Consider the following 23,148-nt stretch of genomic DNA (forward strand, 5'->3'; position numbering starts at 1 on the left):
AGACCATACGGTCCGCCATTCAATATGGTCATGGCTGATCTTCTACCTGCACTATCCCCATATCCCTCCCTTGATGCCTTTAATATCTAGAACTCTATCGATCTCTGTTTTGAATCTGTTTGTGGCCTGAGCCTCCACAGCCCTCTGGGGTAGAGAATTCCAAAGATTCACAACCCTCAAAAGGGAATCCTTGATTGTAGCTAATGGCCTGCTTGTTAATGATGCACCATGTCTGCCTTAAACCAATTTACTTCCTTAGAATGAAATTTCACATTTTGCTGCTTGTAGCCCATCCTTCTGAGCTCTGTGGTTCTATAATTTGATACAAAATATTCAGCACTCACCTAACACTTAGTTAAAAGCTATATTTTGAGGTATGGAGAATTATGCCAAGTTTTGTTATAGGAACAGGAGGAGGCCATTCAGCCCCTTGAGCCTGTTCCACCATTTAATTGGATCATGCCTGATCTGTATCTTAACTTCATTTACCTGCCTTGGTTCCATATCCCTCAATACCCTTGCCCTACTAAAATCTATCAATTGGAGTTTTGACATTTTTAATTGACCCACATCCTCAACAGCTTTTTGGGGGAAGTTCCAGATTTCCACTACCCTTTGGGTGAAGAAGTGCTTCCTGACATCACCCCGAATGGCTTTGCTCTAATTTTAAGGTTATGCCCCATTGTTCTAGACATTCTCACCAGAGGAAATAGTTTCTCTCCACCTACCCTATCAACTCATTTAATCATCTTTAACACTTCAATTAGATCACCCCTTCATTTTCTATACTCGAGAATACAAGCCTAGTCTATGCAACCTGCCCTTATAATTTAACCCTTTTAGCCCTGGTATTCTGGTGAATCTGTGCTGTACCCCTTCCGAGGCCAGTATACCCTTCCTGAGGCGTAGTGCCCAGAACAGAATGCAGTATCTCCAGGTGGGGTCTAACCAGAGCTTTATGTAACTAGAACATAATTTCCAGCCACCTTGAGATGAAGGCTATGATTCCATTAGCCTTTTAAATTATCTTTTGTACCCATCCACTAGCTTTAGTGCTTTCTGTACTTGGACCCCTAAATCTTTCTGCTCCTCCACAGTTCCTAGCTTTTCACTATTTAGAAAATACTCTGATCTATCTTGAGTCCAAAGTGGATGACCTCGCACTTCCCCACATTGAACTTCATCTGCCACAGTTTTTCCCACTCGCTTAATCTACCAATGTCCCTTTGCAATTTGAATATAAAAATGACGGTGAGACATTGCAGTGCTGTGTACCAAAACTGTAAACTTGCGTTTTAACTATCATTAAGTCACAGCTTTGCTGAGGTTGGTTACTCCTGACTGGATAGATTGGTGCCATGTCCTTATGTGGAAATGTCCTGTCCCCAGGCTTTTGTCATCTCAGCTTTGTGGGTTCAGCTTCACTTATTCCTGAACCCATCACCCCTTGAAGTGTGATTGAATTTCCTGTAGTTTCCTGTTCAGGAATGTCTCAGGGCAGTAGTTTTGGGGAGAGGTGAAGCTTCTTGTGTAGATGCAGCGGTTGGTATCACTGACACTGAGTTCAGATGGGGTTAGTTGCTGAGCATTCCCCCCAACCCCCAAATCCCCCGCTCGGGTATTGCGGAGCAGCTTTCTCCTGAAGTCGTATTAGTGTAAACACACCAGTCTTTCTCTGAAGTTTTGGGATCTGTAATATTGCACAGGGTCTCTGAAAACACAGCAAGTTTTCCTTACACAGCCAACTTCAGATATACAGAACAGAAAATGTCCAATCCCATCTTAAACCCCAATTATGCACAAAGTCCCAAATAGTGGATTTACAACACGAGGACATGCATTCAAAGGGGACCCTCCAAATGCAAATCGCCCTTTATTTAGCACAAAGCGTGAAATTTGTACACAAGGGAACTACCTAAATGGATTCAGCTGCTTGCACACTGCTCCCATAGTTCGGAATCGGGTGTGGGTAATGCAGAACACATCAGCTAAACGACATTATCTTCACACTGCTTTAGAAAGTTAGCAGAAAGGAGCAAAGTTGGCTCCTGAGTAAAATTGCAGTGCACAAATTGTTATCTTGTGATTCCACCTTTTCCAGACTATTTAAATGAGTTGGGTAGCCTGTTTTAAAGTGAGTGACAGTGTGACCCACTAATTCTGTCCATCCGACCTTCCTGCCCCACCATTGCCTCCTGTCCTCTGAAACCTGCTCTGGTGGAGTATCACGGTGACTGAGAGCTGAGGTTGAATTGTGGCAGCAGTTTCTCAGTACACCAGTGTATCATGCACCCTAACACACTGAGCCGAGAGTCAATGGGAATGGCACAGGGGCAAACCAGTGCTCCGATGTAATCTGTGGTTCAGGGAATGTGTTGGACTGCATGCAGACTGGAGCACTGGGGCAATTTGACTGCTCATTTGTTTAAACCTATTGCATGAAGCTCAGAGCAGCAACTTACTGTATAATGTGCTTGGTTTCCAAAGTAATTTGAGCAAATTTCAAAATAAGATTTTCTTGAGCTGAGCTGCACATGGTTTGCAAAACAAAAGATTAGCTTAGTTTGCATTAAAGCTAAACCTTTCTGGTCTCCATTCTAGTTTTCCCCCCTTTCTCTCCAGAAGACCTGCTTGGCTTGGGCTCTTGGCTTGCCCAAGTAGCTAGTGTTCCTGTGTGAGTCCAGATGCTGAACATTGCTGAAACATGGGGCAATACTGCATCTGCAGCCAGTCCCCCACACTCTTAATATCCATATACGTGCACTTTGTAGCAGGGCTCAGATCGCAATCAGCAACAGGATGTGGCTCATTTCTGTCCCATGACCAGTTTGTTCCCCAAATAGTGCCAGCCCATGGTCTATATTTTTAGTGGTGAATTTATTTTTGAGCCAGTAGGAGCCAGGATACTTGGGTTAGAGAAGTTACTTGCTTTTAACGGGAATCTAATTGCATCAAAATGAATGGGAATGAGCCAGTAGGTGGATGCTAGTTGCTGTGATGCAGAATAGCCTGTACTGCTATATAATTAAAATCCAAAGCCATCTTTCTAATGCTACGTTTTTGCCTCTTGTGCAGTCTCCTACTAAAGCTGTGTATAATGCCAGACACTGGAATCAGCCTGAGCCAGAGGAACTTCCTCCAACATTGTCGCTATCTCAGAATGCACCAGGGAGTGCCACAAGTAAACAGCCACTGACACAGTCTCAGGCGGCACCGGTGAGTACCAATACTAACCCTTCAATGTCAGTGCCCAGTAATGGGGAGTGCCATAACACGGCACAAGTGAGTACAGTAACCTGCCTGTAAGCCAAGAGGCACAGTTAGTATCAGAACTGAACTCTACCATCACTGTATCAGACGGTGTTGGTGAATGATAAAATTAAACGCTGCTGTTAATCTCATGATCATTCTACTGTATAAATACCACTACTCCTACCCGGTGTCTTAATCAGTCTGAAGTGTCCAAATCTTTTATCATGGCTCATGTGTAGCTATTAAAAAGCTGGCTGCCGACACATTCCGGAGTCCCACTAGCACCTTGCAGCTTTCTCAACTTCTGACTCTTCCATGCATTTCCCTTCTGCTAGTTACTGTCTCTCCTAATGAGAAACCTGACCCTGTTAGATCATTCTCTCCAATTCTTGGCAAAAATACTTCTTCCATTGCTCCTTTTTGATCTCTTATCACTATCACCAAGCTTTACCCCCACCTTGTATACATCGAGGTTACAACACACAAACAGGCCGTTCGGCCTAACCAATCTGTGTTGTCGTTTACTCTCCATGCAAGCAAATATTTTAAATCAAGTTTACCCGCCCTATTCCCATATCCATTATTCCCCTTTTCCTTCATTCACCTCTCCAATCTAATATTGACTGCTGACAGTTTCTGCCTCATCCACTAACCCTGGAAGTGAATTCCACAGCCTCACAACTCTCTGTGTAAAGAAGTTTCTCCTGACCTCTGTTCCAAATCTCTTGTATTTAATTCCATATCTGTGGCTCCTGGTTCTGGACCCTTCGACCGCTGGAAACAGTCTGTTTCTATCTACCCGGTCCCACCTTTTCATCATTTTAAACCCTTTTATCATATCACCCCATAATCTGCATCGTTCTAAGGAAAAAAGGCCCAATTTTTCCAATCCAGTTTTTGTATTCATATTTTACTAGGCAGCATCCTAGTGAATCTATGTTGTATCCTATCTAAAACTTCAAAAGCCAATAGTGAGGAGCCCAATATTGCACACTGTTCTCACTCTGAGGTCCATCTGCCCTGTCTGTTACTGCCTCAAACAATTCCGAGGTTTGTCAAGCACAATGGTCCCTTTTAAAATCTGAACTATTTTCCCTATCCAGATAATTTCATCTTTAAAACTTAAGCAGTGTGAGTTGGTGACACTTCTGACATGTTTGCTTGAGTCAATACCTGGTACTTGAAACTCCCACATCTGGCAGGAATGACACCGCACTGTCCCTGTACTGCCATTTTTAGGTTTAGTTTGTTCTATTTCAAAGATTGTATTACTTGTGACTTATCAGCTACTAAACACCTCCTTTCCCCCTCTGCACATAATTGCCCCCTTAGATTCCTGTTTTAGAAATCCTTACTCTCACTCTGTTCCCACCACACTGTGCGTTCAGCTCAAACTCTCAACGACCTCTTTACATACCTTTCAGACACAAACCAGTTTCAACTGATCAGTCAGTCCCCAACTACACGGTCCCTGACCAACACCTGGCCACTGACCTCCTTGCAGTTGACTAATGATTAACTGCCAACTGACTCGCTGTCACACAACTTAAAAATCTAAGCTTAAATTTCAGTTCAATAGAGCACACAATTTCTGCGCTACTTACCCACAGACGTTCCACTGTTTCCAAATTCCCATTTTAGATGTCCTTACTCTCTGTTCCCACCTCACTCCATTGGCAGCTTAATATCATGCGTTCTCGGATCATTTACTACTGAGGGTATCCTCCCAATTGCCCTCCAAATGTGTATCTTCAGATTTATTCCTCTCCCAGTGGAGCCTCTTCCACTCCCAGCCCCCTGTTTCTTTCATCCTCACATCCTGGATTGCTGTACTCCAGAAAGCACCATCTCTTCCCCAAAGGAACCACTGTTCACTGGAGTTTCACCATCTGCCTATACTGTCCCTATAATCAGCCCCATTCCCAGCCAGATGTTTATCCAGCTACTTGGTTTATCCGGTTAATTGTTTGGCTTCTTCTGCATGTGCTGTAAATCTGCTCCACATCCATGACTCCTTGTGCTAGAGAGGTGGGGGTGGGGGGTGCGGGGGGGAGGAGAGAGCACCTCTTGGTTCCCTTGAAGCTTGTTAATTTTAAAACCTGTGTCCTTGATGCCAGTATTCAGTTTAACTCAGTCTGCTTACATCTGTATCATCTACATCTCCGTGACAGGCTTCAGCAGTGAGCTGTCGCACTCCACAATTGAATATTTTTCTCCTGGATTACCAGAAATTAGAAACAAATAATTTTTTTCAATGAGTGCATTGAAAGTTTTCCACTCTGCTACATCATTCTCTGGGGCATTCTTTATTAAAAACCTAGATACTGTACAACTGTTTAATATCTCACAAATATAACTGGGCCAGTCAGGCTTGCAAATTAGCTAGGTAAGTTTTTTTAAAAAATACACCAACTTCTGCTTCCAGTCACATTCTCCTGGATTTTCATAGGACGGTGTCTCAAACATTTCCATGAAAATGAGTAGTTCTGCAGTACTAATCTGGAAGTAACGTTTATGATGGTGTAAATGAGGCTTGTGCCAGTACCTAGTTCACCACTGATTCCTGCACCAACATGAGTGGTGGATTGCTGCGTATTTCATTGAGTAACAAGCTTAGGAACAGGTTGCTCAAAGCAGCAAACATATTGCAATCAATCCGTATATAATGCAGTGCTCCAAGATTTAATTTTCTTTTGAATGATCTAACCCAGGGAAAGCAGGGGATGAATGTCCAAAACATGCTCAGCATCTCAGCCTGACCATCAGTAATCGAATTGAAACTTTAGCTCTGGAAGAGCTGCCTTCTTCATCTGTAATCAGAATTACCTTATTTACACCATGTGTGATTTTTCTGTAAGCAGCTTAAGGTTCTACGAATGGAGCAGAAATGATCGAGTTAAAGTTACAGTGCAGGAATGTTGATCTAAAGATGAGTTTGATTTAGGCGTTCCCTTAATCCAAAATATTTTAAAATCCAAGTTCCTCCTACAGGAAAGATGACATTGTTTTTAGCTTTCAATATCTGCATGATTATCAATTAGACATTTAACTTAACATTCCCATCAGTGCAACAGTTTGGGGAAATGACATGCTCAATTTAACCCAGTGGGGATTTAACAGTCTGATCAGTTCAGCACTGGTAATGTGTGTCTGCATCGTTTGTTCAGCCCTGAATGATTAACCATATTTTCTTTCTTTTTCTCTCTCATTCTCCTTTCTTTCCTTTTCTTGCTCTCTCGCTCTCTCTCTCGCTCTCGCTCTCGCTCTCTCTCTCTCGCTCTCTCTCTCTCTCTCTCTCTCTCTCTCTCGCTCTCTCTCTCTCTCTCGCTCTCTCTCTCTCTCTCGCTCTCTCTCTCTCTCGCTCTCTCTCTCTCTCGCTCTCTCTCTCTCTCTCGCTCTCTCTCTCGCTCTCTCTCTCGCTCTCTCTCTCATATTCGCAATCTTCAGTTTTTTTTTTCTCTCTTGCTTTAGGGCCCCTGCAATATTTTTGCAGGGGGGAGTAGAGGTGGTCTTGATGCTGACTCAGGTTTGGGACAAGGCTGTGTATGGGATGGAGTGGGGGAATTGTCATAAGATTAGGTCTGTAAGACTGTGCCTGACAGTCGAAGGAATATTGACCCCTGATGATTTTGCACATTGTGGAATAGCCCTTTTATATGCAGCCGTTGATGCTCTTTTCTATGAATGAGGCAGACCAAAGCCAATAATTAACACTGTTTTCAGTTTGTCAGCAACTTTGTTCCTACCTGGTTATTTTTTGCATTGTTTATAGGCCATCGTCGCCTTAAAGGAAGCCGCTCAACAGGATGAGGGTGTCTTCAAAGCCCCTCCTCCTCCTCCACGTGTAATCAAAACCGTGACCATACCAACCCAACCCTACCAAGACATTGTCACTGCACTGAAATGTAGGAAGGAGGATAAAGAGGTACTGGGCTCGGCTGTTTTCCGTTTAACTCATCTGATGCTAAAAACGTGTTGAGGTTTCTCTGGTGCAGTCTTTCTCTGGTGTAATGCCTGCAGGTTTCTGAACTAGATTTCAGCTGTTGCAAGTTATGTAAAGTGAATGAGCTAGCATTCAAGCAGGGAGAAGTTATTGTCACCCAGTGTAGTCTTTAATTCTATATTAGAATTAATATGATAGAACTCTTGCCTCTGAGTCAGAAGGTTATGGATTCAAGCCCCACTCCAGAGACTTGAGCACTTAATCCAGGCCGACACTTCAGTGCAGTACTGGGGGAGTGCTGCGCTGTCAGAGGTACCGTCTTTTGGACAGGAGGTTAAACCAAGGCCCATCTGCCCCCTCACGTGGACGTAAAAGATCCCACAGCACTGTTTTAAAGAAAAGCAGGGGGGTCCTAGCCAATATTTATCCTTCAACCAACGTTACTAAAGTGGATGATCTGGTCATTATCACATTGCTGTTTGTGGGCCCTTGCTGTGCGCCTCCTATGTTGCTGTGGGGCTCTGTCCCCGTCCCCGGCCTGCTAGCGCTGAAGCTGGGTTTATATATTGATGCAAAAGTTTGAGAACTCAAAAAAAAAAAAAGTTAGTGGCCCTGCTAAGATCGCTGGCACAAAAATGTATTTACCATTAATCTCTGCCCGGTACCAACAGCTTCTACATTTGTACCTTGAACGTGGTATAACTGAGCAAGTTCCAGTGAATTATCTGCCTTCGATTGCTAGAAAAAGTGTGGTTGTTGATTTTGCACCTTAGCTGCTCTAATCACCAGTAATGAAGCACTGCACTGTGTTTCAAGTGGTAAACTTGCTTCACGGTCCATGTGTGATCTTGGTATATTTTTCATGCTGTATTCACCCCCTTGTACCAAACACGCTGACTCTTTCTTGGGAACCCATTAATAAGCTTGCTGTACCCCCATTCCCCCTCGCTGATCCCTGACTGTCACGGTACACCCCCCGAAAACCCGATGTGGGAGGAAATCTACAGCAATTCATTGCAGTTTCCCCCCATCCCCTCCTGCGGTGTGCAGAGGCTCGACTCCAATTGCTGTGGATCTCGCTGCCTGATAGGTTGGAGGTGCCTGAGAGCTGGAGCTGTACCCCCATCTCATGGGTCACCCGGTTCAGTGGAGTTGTTTTCTGAGGTCAGTTGGAAGACTTGCAGACGGGATCTGCTGAGCTGCAGAAACTCGACAGAAACATTTCTATTAGGGCAAAGAAACTTAGTTTTATTCTGAGTTTGTAGGCTCGCAAGTACAGGAGGATTTTGACTTAAAGCAGCTCTCTGCTCTGCACACCTTTCCCCAGATCATGCAGACAGTCCGGCCTGGAGAACAGCCAGCTACAGTTACTCCTGAAGGATATATACTCGCATTCAGGGATGGCGAAGCTTATACAAAGTTCCCCTGGTTCAGTGGCAGCGGGTGCACAAATACACAAGGCCCCATGTTTTCAGGTTACTTGTCTGTAGTAGCAGCTTCTCTGCATCTGCAAGGTCTGTAGGTCTATCTGTAACTGATTAGTGAGGCCCTCCTTTTGAACCAGGGAATTTTTTTACACTGAACTTTCCCTCTAGATTAAATGGACAGGGTAGTGTCTGTGCTGAGATGTGTTGTGCCAGTTTGTGATCTGGGTTTTGCCGTGCCTGGTTAGCTGTACTCTGCTTTCAGCCGATGTAAAGTGCAGTGTTTTTATTTCAGTTGTACACTGTGGTCCAGCACGTGAAGCACTTCAATGATGTGGTGGAATTTGGAGAAAACCAAGAGTTTACGGATGACATTGAGTACTTACTCAGCGGACTGAAGAGCACTCAACCTCTCAACACACGCTGCCTTAGGTACACTGGTGTGAATGGAGACAGTTCAACGGGGAGTTGCTCAAGGGTGGCTGAAATATTCTGTGATTATTTAAATGTAACAGTAGAACAGATTTGGCATTGCATTCTTCCACCTCCGTATCCTGAAGATGCTCCATGCGTGTGGGTGTACTGTTAGAGGGAGCCACGGGCGAGGAGACTAGTGCCTGAGGGCGAGAGAATGGCAGCTTTATGGTCTGTAAAATAAACAAGCAGTAGTGTCAAAAATCACCAACTCTGCCACAGCTGCTATTCATTATCTTGCCGACTTGATGGATGGATTCAATCCTGATCCCTGGCTCATTTGGTGACGTTTTTGCCTCCCAATCAGAAGATGGTGAGTTCAAACTCCACTCCATGTCTTGAGCACAATAATCTAGGTTGACACTTTAGTGCAGTCGTGAGGGAGTGCTGCACTGCTGACGGTGCCATCTTTCAGATGAGATGTTAAACTGAGGTCCTGTCTGCCTGATTGGCTCTAATCAAAGAACAGCTGGGAGTTATCCTGGTGTCTGGGCCAACATCAACAAAACAGATTAACTGGTCATTGATCTCATTGCTGTTTGTGGGACCTGGATGTGCACAAATTGGCTGTTGCGTTTAGCTGCAGGACAATAATTCATTACTTGTGAAGCGCTCTGGGGCATCCTGAGGATGTGAAAGGTGTTTTATAAATCCAAGTCATTTCTTTATCACTCCCACAAAACCCTTCAATACATTTAAACACAGATTGTCGCAGCTTTTTGAAGAAATGTGTATATGTAGCTATAGTTCTAACTAAATTCTCTCTCTGGTCTGAACAACACTTTGAGCAGTTATTCCCTGACCGTCCCTTTCTGGACTGGCTGTTTGTGCAACTTTTCTATTATGCGGAGTACTCAGCAAGACCTGTAAAATGATGCCCCCTTCCCTAGCAAGATGGCAACAGCCATAATAACACGTTGATGGAGCTTGATACTGTCAGTACTGCCGGAATTAACTTTGTATTAAATATATGTGCTGCTTCAACTTTGAAAGTGGATTGGAGGGGAGGAGAAATTGTAGGGTCCAGTTGAAATGCATCAGCTGGACACTGGGATGAGGTAGATTTAAACTGACTGTCCGTATGGTTAATCTACGCAGTTTGTGCTAAAACCACACATGCCACGTTCAGATAGCTCTGTCTACGATCAGACCATTCACCTTGTTGGAAGCCGAGGATTCACCTAAGACTCTGGCACCCAGTTGCTGTAGTGATTGGTTGTCGTTCAGTGATCAGTAGAACATTCAGTCAGATGTTTGGGTGCATTAACCTACCTGTAACCTGATATCCCTGCACTGAACAAAACTCCAATTAGTTATCTTGTACTAATTGAACACTTAATCCCTGGCAAGTCCAGCTCATTTAAGACTAAAAATACATTTAATTGGTAACATGACAGTGTCACTGCTGCTCACAGTAGAATCCGTACCATGCCCGTTTTGTTTATTGGGTTACCTGTTAAGAGTTGTGTATCGTGGGGCTGCAGTATTAAAGAAGTGGATTGTTTTTGGAGGGGAAAGGAAGCAGTTATTTGTCAATCAACAAATTGGCTTCCAATTGGTATGTGATATACCATTATATATTGGTGCCTGTTGGTGATATACCATTATATATCGGTGCCTGTTGGTGATATACCATTATATATCGGTGCCTGTTGGTGATATACCATTATATATCGGTGCCTGTTGGCGATGTGCCATTGCGTATCGGTGCCTGTTGGCGATGTACGATGGCGTATCGGTGCCTGTTGGCGATGTGCCATTGCGTATCGGTGCCTGTTGGCGATGTGCCATTGCGTATCGGTGCCTGTTGGCGATGTGCCATTGCGTATCGGTGCCTGTTGGCGATGTGCCATTGCGTATCGGTACCTGTTGGTGATGTACCATTATGTGTTGGTGATGTGCCATTATGTATCGGTGCCTGTTGGTGATGTACAATGGCGTATCGGTGCCTGTTGATGTACCGTGGCGTATCGGTGCCAGCCGGCGATGTGCCGTGGCGTATCGGTGCCTGTTGTGCCGTGGCGTATCGGTGCCAGCCGGCAATGTGCCGTGGCGTATCGGTGCCTGTTGTGCCGTGGCGTATCGGTGCCTGTTGTGCCGTGGCGTATCGGTGCCTGTTGTGCCGTGGCGTATCGGTGCCTGTTGTGCCGTGGCGTATCGGTGCCTGTTGTGCCGTGGCGCATCGGTGCCTGTTGATGTGCCATGGCGTACCGGTGCCTGTTGTGCCATGGCGTATCGGTGTCTGTTGATGTGCCGTGGCGTATCGGTGCCTGTTGGTGTGCCGTGGCGTATCGGTACCAGCCGCCTGCTATCCAGTATTTCTATTCTGTAAATGTGTTGCTGTTTGTCTCTGGCCATGATCCCTCGCTCAACCAGTCTGCTTGTTTTGTTTCCCAGTATTATTAGCCTGGCCAGCAAGTGTGCCATGCCCAGCTTCCGAATGCACCTGAGGGCTCATGGGATGGTCGCCATGGTCTTCAAGACACTGGACGATGCACAAAAGAACCAGGTCAAACCTTTTGTTTCAGTAGTTGAGAACTGTGTTATAATAACAACTTGCGTCTTTAACGTAATAAAACATCCCAAGGCCCTTCACGGGAGCATGATCAGACAAAAATTGACAGTCACATGAGATATTAGGACAAGTGACCAAACACTTGGTAAAATATGTAGGTTTTAAGGAGGGGAGAGAGGCAGAGGGTTTTAGGGAGGGATTTGCAGAGCTTTAGCACCTAGATGGCTGCCAATGGAGGAAGTGGGAGATGTATAAAAAGTAAGAATTGGAGCAGTGCAGCGATCTCGGAGGGTCGTAGGGCTGGAGGAGGTTACAGAGATCCCGGGGGGTTGTAGGGCTGGAGGAGGTTACAGAGATCTCGGAGGGTTGTAGGGCTGGAGGAGGTTACAGAGATCTCGGAGGGTTGTAGGGCTGGAGGAGGTTACAGAGATCCCGGGGGGTTGTAGGGCTGGAGGAGGTTACAGAGATCTCGGAGGGTCGTAGGGCTGGAGGAGGTTACAGAGATCTCGGAGGGTTGTAGGGCTGGAGGAGGTTACAGAGATCTCGGAGGGTTGTAGGGCTGGAGGAGGTTACAGAGATCCCGGGGGGTTGTAGGGCTGGAGGAGGTTACAGAGATCTCGGAGGGTTGTAGGGCTGGAGGAGGTTACAGAGATCCCGGGGGGTTGTAGGGCTGGAGGAGGTTACAGAGATCTCGGAGGGTTGTAGGGCTGGAGGAGGTTACAGAGATCTCGGGGGGTTGTAGGGCTGGAGGAGGTTACAGAGATCTCGGAGGGTCGTAGGGCTGGAGGAGGTTACAGAGATCCCGGGGGGTTGTAGGGCTGGAGGAGGTTACAGAGATCTCGGAGGGTTGTAGGGCTGGAGGAGGTTACAGAGATCTCGGAGGGTTGTAGGGCTGGAGGAGGTTACAGAGATCTCGGGGGGTTGTAGGGCTGGAGGAGGTTACAGAGATCTCGGGGGGTTGTAGGGCTGGAGGAGGTTACAGAGATCTCGGAGGGTTGTAGGGCTGGAGGAGGTTACAGAGATAGGGAGGGATGAGGCTGTGGAGTGATTTGAAAACACTGGTGAGAATTTTAAAATGGAGGTGTTGCTGGACCGGGAACCAATGTAGGTCAGCGAGCACAGGGGTGATGGGTGAACGGGATTTGGTGCGAGTTAGGATACGGGCAGCAGAGTTCTGGGTAAGCTCAGGCTTAGAGGGTGGAAGATGGGAGGCCGGCCAGGAGAGCATTGGAATAGTATACACAGAATGATGTATTTAAAACTTGTGGCATGCCTGCCATGCAATAGGTTGTAGCAACTGCAGTAAATAATAAATGCACTGGGTAAACAAAGCGATGTCAGACTTATTGGAACTAAATAGTTTTGTTTTTTAGTTTGAGTTCAGTTGCGGTGTGTCATGTCATTCTAGATTTTCCTGGTGTCCGGTCCCGCGGGGTGGGGGCGTCCCCCGTGCTCGGGGCGGGTGGGGGGGTTCCCCGTGCTCGGGGCGGTGGGGGGGGTTCCCCGTGCTCGGGGAGGGGGGTGTTCCCCGTGCTCGGGGCGGGGGGTGTTCCCCGTGCTCGGGGCGGGGGGGGAGGGGGGTGTCCCCCGTGCTCGGGGCGGGTGGGGGGGTTCCCCGTGCTCGGGGCGGGGGGGGGAGGGGGGTGTCCCCCGTGCTCGGGGCGGGTGGGGGGGTTCCCCGTGCTCGGGGCGGGGGGGGCGTCCCCCGTGCTCGGGGCGGTGGGGGGGGTTCCCCGTGCTCGGGGAGGGGGGTGTCCCCCGTGCTCGGGGCGGTGGGGGGGGTTCCCCGTGCTCGGGGAGGGGGGCGTCCCCCGTGCTCGGGGCGGTGGGGGGGGTTCCCCGTGCTCGGGGAGGGGGGTGTCCCCCGTGCTCGGGGCGCCCATATAGAGCTTTATGTCATACTTTTGTCAGTGTGTGTGCCTAGTCATTGAGTTTCTCTCTCGGTCTCTGCGTTGTATTTTTAGAATCTAGCTCTTTGCACAGCAGCACTAATGTACATCCTGAGCCGGGACAGACTCAACATGGATCTGGATCGAGCCAGTCTGGACTTGATGATCCGGCTGCTGGAAATGGACCAGGAACCCTGCTCACGACAACTGAATGAGAAAGAAATGAAAAAGATCAAGGAGAAAATCCGCAAGCTCTGTGAGACTGTTCACAACAGGCACCTGGACCTAGAGAACATCACGGTAAGAATTTAGAGCCATATATCTGTCTGCTTCGGGCCTGCTTTAATCACAGTGCAAGAAGAAATGCTTCACTGTCAGAGGCTGATTGTTACTTCAAGAAACTGCACACAAATAGTAAACAGCGAAACATGATCTTGATTCAACATCTTGCACAAACTGTTGGAACTGCGTGGAACTCGTCCTGCACTGGGGAAGTGGTATCACAGGGTTGTCCAGTGTCAGGTAATTGCTTGTGATCCAAGCCTGACTCAACTCCATCGGCACCTGGTGTACGTCCCCTCTCAAACAATGAAGATGCCCCTACTGGGTAGGCCACCTTTCTCTCACAGTGGTGTGGAATGGGTGCCCTGCAGGGGAATCCTCTTCCAATGCCTCATCCTGGTATTTTAACTCCACTAAACTGGCTCTACACTTGGTTCCCATTGGAGCTTTGCTGTTGAGATTCTGACGAAACTAATGAAGAAAAGCATAGATGAACCAATGTGGGGCTAAGTATATATCTTCCATCATACTTACCCCAGCAATAACGTTCCATTTTTATCGTGAAACATTTACAGTGCTTTCCCCTCCTCTGTGTGTACTTGGTACTGTTACTTTGGAAGAGCAATTATAGAAAAACCTGTTACCATGAAACATGTGTTAATCGCTGCTGGCATACCTGCCCAGGATGCTGAGCCTGAGTGATGGCTTAGCGATTGGATGTTGAAGTTGCTTCCTTGCCGGACTGTTTTAAATGTAGACCGCGTTAAATTCAAGAACTAAGATATTCCCTCTTTAAACTCCAATCACTCGAGCTATCCTTCAAACTCCAGTTTTATATCTGAGATGTGTTTTCCTCATTTTCTTTGCATGTTGGAGTGTAAAGCTGTTGAAGTGAGCAATAACATGGTGCGCTCTCCCTGTACCTAGTGTCACTGTTGATGCTGTTTCATTAGAGCACTTGTTTTCTTTTACTAAAAAGAAGTCAGGCAAGATGCCGTCACTAATTCTTTGGCAAGTCTCCAAGGTTAAAGCAGGTCATTTTATTCAATACAAACCGTTATCCACGATCGAGACACACTCCCTCCCTCCCTCCCTCCTGATTAAAACCAGTTCAAAATATTTAATTTGTTGGTGACTGGAGCCCACGCTAACTGTACAGTGACCAGGTGTCGTTACGTTGTAACATTGCGCACTCACTCACTCACCGGCTCATTAAATGGTTCTAAGAAAATAAGGAAAGCTGAGTTTCTTCTTTTTGAACTCTGTTGATAAACTTGTTTTGATATCTGTTTGTTTGAAAGTAACACCTGCCCCTCCAGTCACGCTGGGTAAACATTTACTCACTGAAGTTGCACTCTGACTCTAGTGGCGGATTGGTTAACTGTGCAGCCTCTTCAAGGCAGGTATTCAGCCTGCAGAATTAATGTACGTTTAGAACAGCCTCCATTTTATTTACACAATGACCAAAGTGCCTCACACAGCGAATTGCTTTGTGCAGTTACTGTTCTGTGGTAAATGCAGCAGATATTTTGTGCACAGCAAGGTCCCACAAACAGCAATAGGCCAACCGTGGTGTTCAGGGAAAAATTGAGCTTAGATTGTGTTGAAGTCCTGGAGAGGGGCTTGAGCCCACAAACTTCTGACTCCAAGATGCGAGCACTGAGCCAAGCTGATGCAACGGACTTCACTGTTCAGCCTGCTTACTGTCCCAGGGTAGTTTTAAAAATAGTCCTGAATGGAGAGGTAGCAGTGATGTGGATTTGAAGCATGGTGTTTAAAATTGCCGGTGAGTTTCCGGTATTCTGTTCCTGATCTCAAAATCAGCCTCACGCTCCTGCTGCTGTTTCTCAGCTGATTGCACCTGTTGGTTTTTTCGTTGTTTTCGGTATGATCAGCTGAATGGGGTCAGCGGCTTGCCTTGCTGGGAGATAGTTGTGCAACTACGCCTATGGGCATTTGATTCCTTTGGTACTAAATGTCTTTTTCCACTGATTTTGAAATTGAAGCCGGTTTGTTTCTTCCTGTTGTACCCATTGCTGTGTAGAGATGAGCTGATGTTGCCCATTGTAAACCACACATGCACAGGGCTGAGTCACTGAGCTCGAGCTCTGAACCTACTCAGTGTCTTAAAAATAACAATGATGTGGAGATGCCGGTGATGGACTGGGTTTGACAATTGTAAACAATTTTACAACACCAAGTTATAGTCCAACAAATTTATTTTAAATTAAATTCCACAAGCTTTCGGAGGCTTCGTCGGGTGGAAATCTCCATCCACCCGACGAAGGAGGAAGCCTCCGAAAGCTTGTGGAATTTAATTTAAAATAAATTTGTTGGACTATAACTTGGTGTTGTAAAATTGTTTACAATTAAAAATAACAAAACAGCTTGAGTTTGTTCTTCTGCTATTTGTACAAGTCATTCCATTGTATGGTCGGACCGATGTTGGAGTGTGTCTCCTCACTCAGTGGGGAGCAGCTTTCTGCAATTCTATGCCTGTAAGATGAAAATTCTGAACTTTATTTTATTGGAGTAAATGTTGAGCCTGTTTGTCCCAGCTTCTGCCCCCTGGTGGTAACTCTAATACTACATCAAGGTTGAGGCCTAGTTATGACATGGAACCCGAGTTAACTTTAATTCTGCTTAAGCACACAGCTTACTGTTTAATGAGTTTTACCACTGCTGTCCTCCCAAAAGTACCAAATATTTGCCAAGAAAAATTGAATTACGGTTCTGTGGTTTTTTTGTGTGTCTCTGGAGTGTTCTGTTGAACATTTGAGTGATTTTATTGGGGCCTTTGCCTGGTAGGAGTTTTTCACCCATCAGACTGACCCGGATTATCAGAGATGCCATTGTTAACCAGGATGCTTCAGTAAATGTGCTCGGCTCCCTTGCGTTGGCTGATGCACACCCAAAAACTCTAAACTAAAGTAGATAATTATAATGTTACAAATGAAGGACAGAACCTGTACAACAGGCTCATTAGGATCTGTGAAGGGAAAAGGAATCATGTTTTGGGTGTGGACTCTGACAGGGTCAAAGGTTTTACCTGAAACACCAACCTACTGTCTCTCTTTACAGATTCTGACGAGCACTATGTGCATTTCTGTAATTTTCTGGGGTTTTTTCCCACCAATCACCGATCTGTATGGAGTTAAACAATCTAAGCCACAACATTGGTGGCCCACTGCATTGGCTTCAACAGGGACTGGGCTAAGAGAGAGGGAAATCAAGATCCCTCAATCACTATCCAGCAACTTGAAGTGGGCCAGGTGAGGAGTGAATCAAACCCCACTTTGGCCCTAAATAGCCGTCCAACATTCCCGTCACCCATTATATGGACCCAAATGGGAGTCGTGAATTCTAGAAGACCTGGGGTAAAGGGAAAAGAATCAGACTGGGAGAGGAGGGGAGGGTCAGGATACTGTCCTGCTGAGGAACGAATGTGTGGTTGTGGTTACAGTTGGTACTGCACAGCAGAGTGTAGTAGTATTAGATCATAGAATCATAGAAGTTTACAACATGGAAACAGGCCCTTCGGCCCAACATGTCCATGTCGCCCAGTTTATACCACTAAGCTAGTCCCAATTGCCTGCACTTGGCCCATATCCCTCTATACCCATCTTACCCATGTAACTGTCCAAATGCTTTTTAAAAGACAAAATTGTACCCGCCTCTACTACTGCCTCTGGCAGCTCGTTCCAGACACTCACCACCCTTTGAGTGAAAAAATTGCCCCTCTGGACCCTTTTGTATCTCTCCCCTCTCACCTTAAATCTATGCCCCCTCGTTATAGACTCCCCTACCTTTGGGAAAAGATTTTGACTATCGACCTCATCTATGCCCCTCATTGTTTTATAGACTTCTATAAGATCACCCCTTAACCTCCTACTCTCCAGGGAAAAAAGTCCCAGTCTGTCCAACCTCTCCCTATAAGTCAAACCATCAAGTCCCAGTCCTAGTAAATCTTTTCTACACTCTTTCTAGTTTAATAATGTCCTTTCTATAATAGGGGTATTGTGTGGGATCCTGTCCATTTAAAGGCATTGCATGTAGCTAGGTTCATGCCTTTCTTCAGTGTAATTTCCAGAGCTGATATTGTGAGTTTTTCATTTGGACAGACGGGACATTTGGCCATGGAGACTCTGCTTTCGCTCACGTCCAAACGCGCAGGAGACTGGTTTAAGGAGGAGCTGAGACTCCTGGGAGGATTGGATCACATTGTGGATAAAGGTACGTGTACACTGTGTGTGACTGGAGCAGCTACTCCTCGCTTCTTGCACTGACCCCAAATGTTGTGACTTTTCTCCTATTACAAACTGCCCGTCACCACAGGCTTCTGAAGCAGATCTCCCACATGACAGTTGGCACTGCCGTGTACCAAGCTAATGCAACTCACTATTTTGGGTGTTATTTCTTTCTCTGCATCTCCAAACAATAGTGCTTAGTTTCCGGGCATCGTGCAACTCCAGATGGAGTCCCGAGCCAGTCTGGCTTCATGGCCTGTCGAGCTGCACAGAGCAAACAATGTCAGTAACAAGGAGGAGCAGCCCTACAGGAGTCCTGACCTCCCCTGCCTCCTTGTTCAGAAAATGTGTCAACAGATCGAACAAAATTTGTATTCTTGGATCTGGTATTAGATTTTCTTTGAGGAATTTGTAAGCTAGATGTGTCACAAAATGTTAAGTATTTTTCTTTTGTTGTCGAATTCCCGGTGCCTGTCTCTGTGAGCTTCAGCCTGGTGGTCTTGTCCGTTCAGTGGATTTTGGGCTCTGGTTCACACTGGCACCAGGATTTGTGTTGTCTCGAGGTTCACCTCCCTATTGGGAACAGCAAGGAAGGATTTTGGACAGATTTTCGTTGTTTTTAGAGTTAATCCCTGTTTGTTGCTTCTGACCTGTGCTTTACCTGACCCAGGGGTACTTGATACAACAGTGAGCAAAACCCAAGATCAGGTTTATCCTAACCAACTTAAATCTCTTTCTGCATTAACAGTAAAAGAATGCGTGGGACAGTTGGGTGAGAATGAAGAGCAGGACAAACTGGTTGCATCGTTATGGGGTGCAGAGCGGTGTTTACGCGTGTTGGAGAGTGTAAGTATTAGAGATCAACGGTAAAAGTTTCAATTTGTTTTTGGAATGAGGCAAGCAGCTTCGCAACTAAGGCAGAGGGATGGAGGGTCACCCAGGGCAGTGTCTGTTTCTTACAGACAGTCATATGGGCAGCACTGAATACCGTGCCTTGTAATGCGTATTCTCAGGGCCTGTTTACACTGCCTTCTGATGTCACAGGACCTCTAACAATACAAAACTGATTCTCATCTTTATGGATCATCTCATGCAGCAATAGTGCCCTAAACTCGGCACTTACTGTACTCAGTATCTCACCTCTAATAGCAATCGCCTAGCTCCAGATTAGGCAAGGATCACTCATAGGGGCAACCGTCCACACCTGTGTCGGCTAAATAACATTGCTGAAAGACATCCAGGTAGAAGATGTCGTGGTCCTTGAAAGCTGAACCCCTTCTCCAGACTGGACACATAGCAGTAAACCTGACACTTCATCACAGCACCAGGGTCGACTGAGCCCAACACTGGGTGCAGGGCTGTGGTGGGTTCTGTAACGGCTCAGTGAGTAATGCCACCACCAGGCGTACCATCCATAGTGTGCTCCAACCAGTCGGTGTTTGGAAATTGGCACGGATTCCTGCACCTGATTGTTACAGTGACCCTGCTGGTAAATGATTCTACGTGCATAGAATCAAATTTGACGGGCAATCTACACTATTGAAATCAGGAGCAGCCCTCACTTTGTGGGGAATTGTAGCTGCCGATCCCTGTCCCAACATCCCATGCTTCATTCTGTTGTAGCATGGCCCTTGATTTAAAAAGTTGAATGCTGATCTGGTGGTTAATGTAGCCTTTGTAAATTTGCAAGACCCCTTCATCTCACAGCTTGAAAGTGCCACATGGGCAAATGTACTGCCCCGGCTTAATTTAATTTAATTTATTTTTCATCAGGTTACTGTTCAAAATCCAGAAAACCAGGGTTACCTTATAGCGTATAAAGACTCCCAGCTCATTATCTCTTCTGCCAGGTAAGTGTGTAGTACAAGTAACTTGCAAAGGCTTTTTGATGGAATGGTGTAATTACAGTGCGACAAGTTTCCATTTATAAGTGTGGTTATAGGAACTTATAATGGAAGTAAGGACAGAACGTGTGACTTTTAAGATGGGCACTGGATATTGTCTGTACCCTGGCCCGAGTGTTCCCCGGCCTGTAACACCCGCTTAACCTGAAGGCCACTTGCTCTTGATTCTCTGTCGCGTGTCGCAAGAGACAACCAGTTGTCATAAATTCCCGTTAGAGTTCAAGGTTCCTTTAACCTCCTAAAAGTTTGTCCGACAGAACTTGAGAAATGCTCCCAAAGAGCCAGGTTTACAGCTCTCGGAATCCTGTTTCCAGGTCTTCCTCCAACAGCAGAAATTTTCCTCTTTTTGGGGGAAAACAGCTTTCCTGTTGATATCTGTGTTTACAGTGGAATTTACTGCTCTGGCAGTTTTTAGACATACAATTGATAGTTGGGTAATGAGAGAGACTAGGCAACCAACTATACATGATTCACAGCAAAAACAAGAACTGTTAACACGTGAGGTGGCCATGCCAATCACTCTTCTACCCCGAATCATCTTGCAGCTATTGAGTTTGCTATCTCCTGCAGCCTTTAATAGTCTATTAGTGGCACCACCAAAGGGTTGGCATATCATAGACAACATCTCATCCGGTTTGATACTCCTACTGCTGCTACACATTGAGTCTCTGCTCAATGCTGGTACTGCTTTCACACCAGCTTTAGTGCATGCATTGTCTATTGGGACCAATGATGGAAGTAGAAGCTGTAATATCTTTAAACGGAAGTGAATAAATATTTGAAAAAGGGAGGTGAATGAGACTAAGTTTACAGTGTTTTTAGAGAGCTAGCCCAGGTGCACTGGGCTAAATGGCCTCGTCCTGTGCTGGAAAATTTGCTGATGGAGGTGGAGCTTACTCTTAGTGCTGGGGGAGTTTGAAACCATGCTAGTCGGGCCTGTGAAACTGGTTCTCACTTCCATACTAACGAGTGTAATTATGCTCCTTACTAAAAGTGAATTTGATGTATAATCTGTAGTTTAAATGGAAGGGCAGCCTCCTTGCTGAGCACTATATGGGTAAGCTTTACCTCCATTAGAGAACTGTGTAAGCTGCAGAGAGGGTAAGAGAGACAGTGAGAAAACAAACCAGGAAAGGTTTGCACCAGCGGAGCTGAGCCAGCTGTTCAACATCACCGCAAATCGGAGACCGGTCATTGGCCTGACTTCTCGTACCCCCCCCCCCGCTAAATATTCAATCATGGTTCAGTGAAGTGGTTCCACTCCCATTAATCCAATAGGCTTTATGGTGGAGTAAGAAATCTCGCCAATGCCAGCAAGAAGTGAGTATTTTTACACTTTTTTTTCTGCTGTTGACTTCTAAAGATTTTTTTTCCAGTCTTGAGTCTGCTACAGTAGATTTGACTGCTGGGCAGCTTGTCTGAAGGTTGTTCTTGCTGACCCACTGTTAGTGCTGTTTCACTGCCCCTGTCAGTCCTCTTCAATTTTCACTTTTGAAACTGGCAACTGTGCACTGCTGTGGCTTTTAACGATGGGATGTTTCTGCTGCCAGCAAGTTTCTAACAGATTCTGATGGGCGCAGGCAGCTGGCCGCTTCATACTGGTGTCAGCAGCTTTGAATGGCCCAGGTTCAGTGGAGCTTAATCTGTCCTTTGCTTTACGTCACTGGTCTCTTGCACCTCAGGATCAGTCGTTGAGAATACAGTTTACAGAAGAACATTTATTTTCCGGTCGCCTCATTTCTTTTTGTCTGACATCTGGATTAACAGCCAGTGCGCTGAGTGCCTGTTGCAGATGTGCCGATGCATTTCTGCTAATCCCAGTGTTTTCTTTAATGCTCAGCCTTGTTCTGTTCCTCTGTCTCTTCCTCCCCCCCCCCCCCCCACCTTTGCTGTGACCAAGAGCTGGTGCAGTTTGAACCTAGTGGGCTGTGTGTTGCCTGTTTTCTACATGCAGCCACTAAGTGGCACTCCATCCAATTGCAGAATAAAACACAGCACAGAAATGCACTCCGGGTTTCCTGATCTGCTTCTCTGGAAAAAGGAAATCACGGATATTCTAACATGTTAAAAAGGAGAAATTAAAAACCTGCAGAGTTTGTTCACATGCACCACGAAAGCTGGGCCTGGACATTTTACAAAACTAGCTATTAAATTGCACCAGAATTTTTTCAAAGAATATCTGATGAAAATTTGCTTCATTTCATTGACTTTGTAATAAGCTATGTAAGTCTGTGTATTTATAAATTAGTAACCCAGCCCTGAATTAGACTGGAATAAAACTATTGGATGAGTGTCGCCAGTGTGTCTCTATATAATGGATGTACCTAAAGGATAACATCACTTAGAATCATAGAGCACAGAGGAGGCCATTCAGACCATTGTTCCTGTTCTGTAAAAGAGCTATCCAATTAGCCCCACTCCCCTGCTCTCTTCCCATAGCCCTGCAAATTTTTCCATTTTAAGTATTTATCCAATTCCCTTTTGAAAGTTAAGAACATAAGAAATAGGAGCAGGAGTAGGCCATTCAGCCCCTCGAGCCTGCTCTGCCATTCGGTCGGATCATGGCTGATCTTCTATCTCGACTCCACTTTCCCGCCCGATCCCCATATCCCTTGATTCCCTTTAGTGTCCAAAAATCTATCAGTCTTGAATAGACTCGATGAGCATCCACAGCCCTCTGGGGTGGAGAATTCCAAAGATTCATAATCCTCTGAGAGAAGACATTTTTCCTCATCTCAGTCCTAAATGGCTGACCTCTTATCTTGAGACTATGACCCCTAGTTCTACTCTCTCCAGCCAGGGGAAACAGTCTCTCAGCCTCTACCCTGTCGAACCCTCTAAGAATTTTATACGTTTCAATGAGACCGCCTCTCATTCTAAACTCCAGAGAATGTAGGCCCATTGTACCCAATCTCTATTGAGTTACTATTGAATCTGCTTCCACCACCCTTTCAGGCAGCGCATTCCAGATCATCATAACTCACTGCATAAAAAAATTGTCATTTTCCCTCTGGATTTTTTGTGAATTATCTTAAATCTGTGTCCTCTGGTTACCGACCCTCCTGCCACTGGAAACAGTTTCTCCCTCTCTACTCTATCAAAATACCTCATAATTTTGAACACCTACTAAATCTCTCCTTAACCTTCTCTGCTCGAAGGAGAACAACCCCAGCTTCTCCAGTCTCTCCACATAACTGAATTCCTTCATCCCTGGTACC

General features: G+C 45.8%; 1 protein-coding gene across 1 annotated transcript in view; it reads left to right on the forward strand.

Moving 5' to 3' along the window:
• Nucleotides 1–23,148, forward strand: part of LOC137303997 (wings apart-like protein homolog) — a 133,298-nt gene that overhangs the window by 78,131 nt on the left and 32,019 nt on the right. Inside the window, exons 5-12 of the mRNA XM_067972385.1 lie at nt 3,076–3,216; nt 7,025–7,177; nt 8,915–9,051; nt 11,491–11,602; nt 13,573–13,797; nt 17,901–18,012; nt 18,775–18,872; nt 19,800–19,876. Coding sequence (XP_067828486.1) covers nt 3,076–3,216; nt 7,025–7,177; nt 8,915–9,051; nt 11,491–11,602; nt 13,573–13,797; nt 17,901–18,012; nt 18,775–18,872; nt 19,800–19,876 — 1,055 coding nt within the window. The remainder of the gene's footprint in view (nt 1–3,075; nt 3,217–7,024; nt 7,178–8,914; nt 9,052–11,490; nt 11,603–13,572; nt 13,798–17,900; nt 18,013–18,774; nt 18,873–19,799; nt 19,877–23,148) is intronic.

Source organism: Heptranchias perlo, chromosome 36 (genome assembly GCF_035084215.1).
Source record: "Heptranchias perlo isolate sHepPer1 chromosome 36, sHepPer1.hap1, whole genome shotgun sequence".
Lineage (NCBI taxonomy): Eukaryota > Metazoa > Chordata > Chondrichthyes > Hexanchiformes > Hexanchidae > Heptranchias > Heptranchias perlo.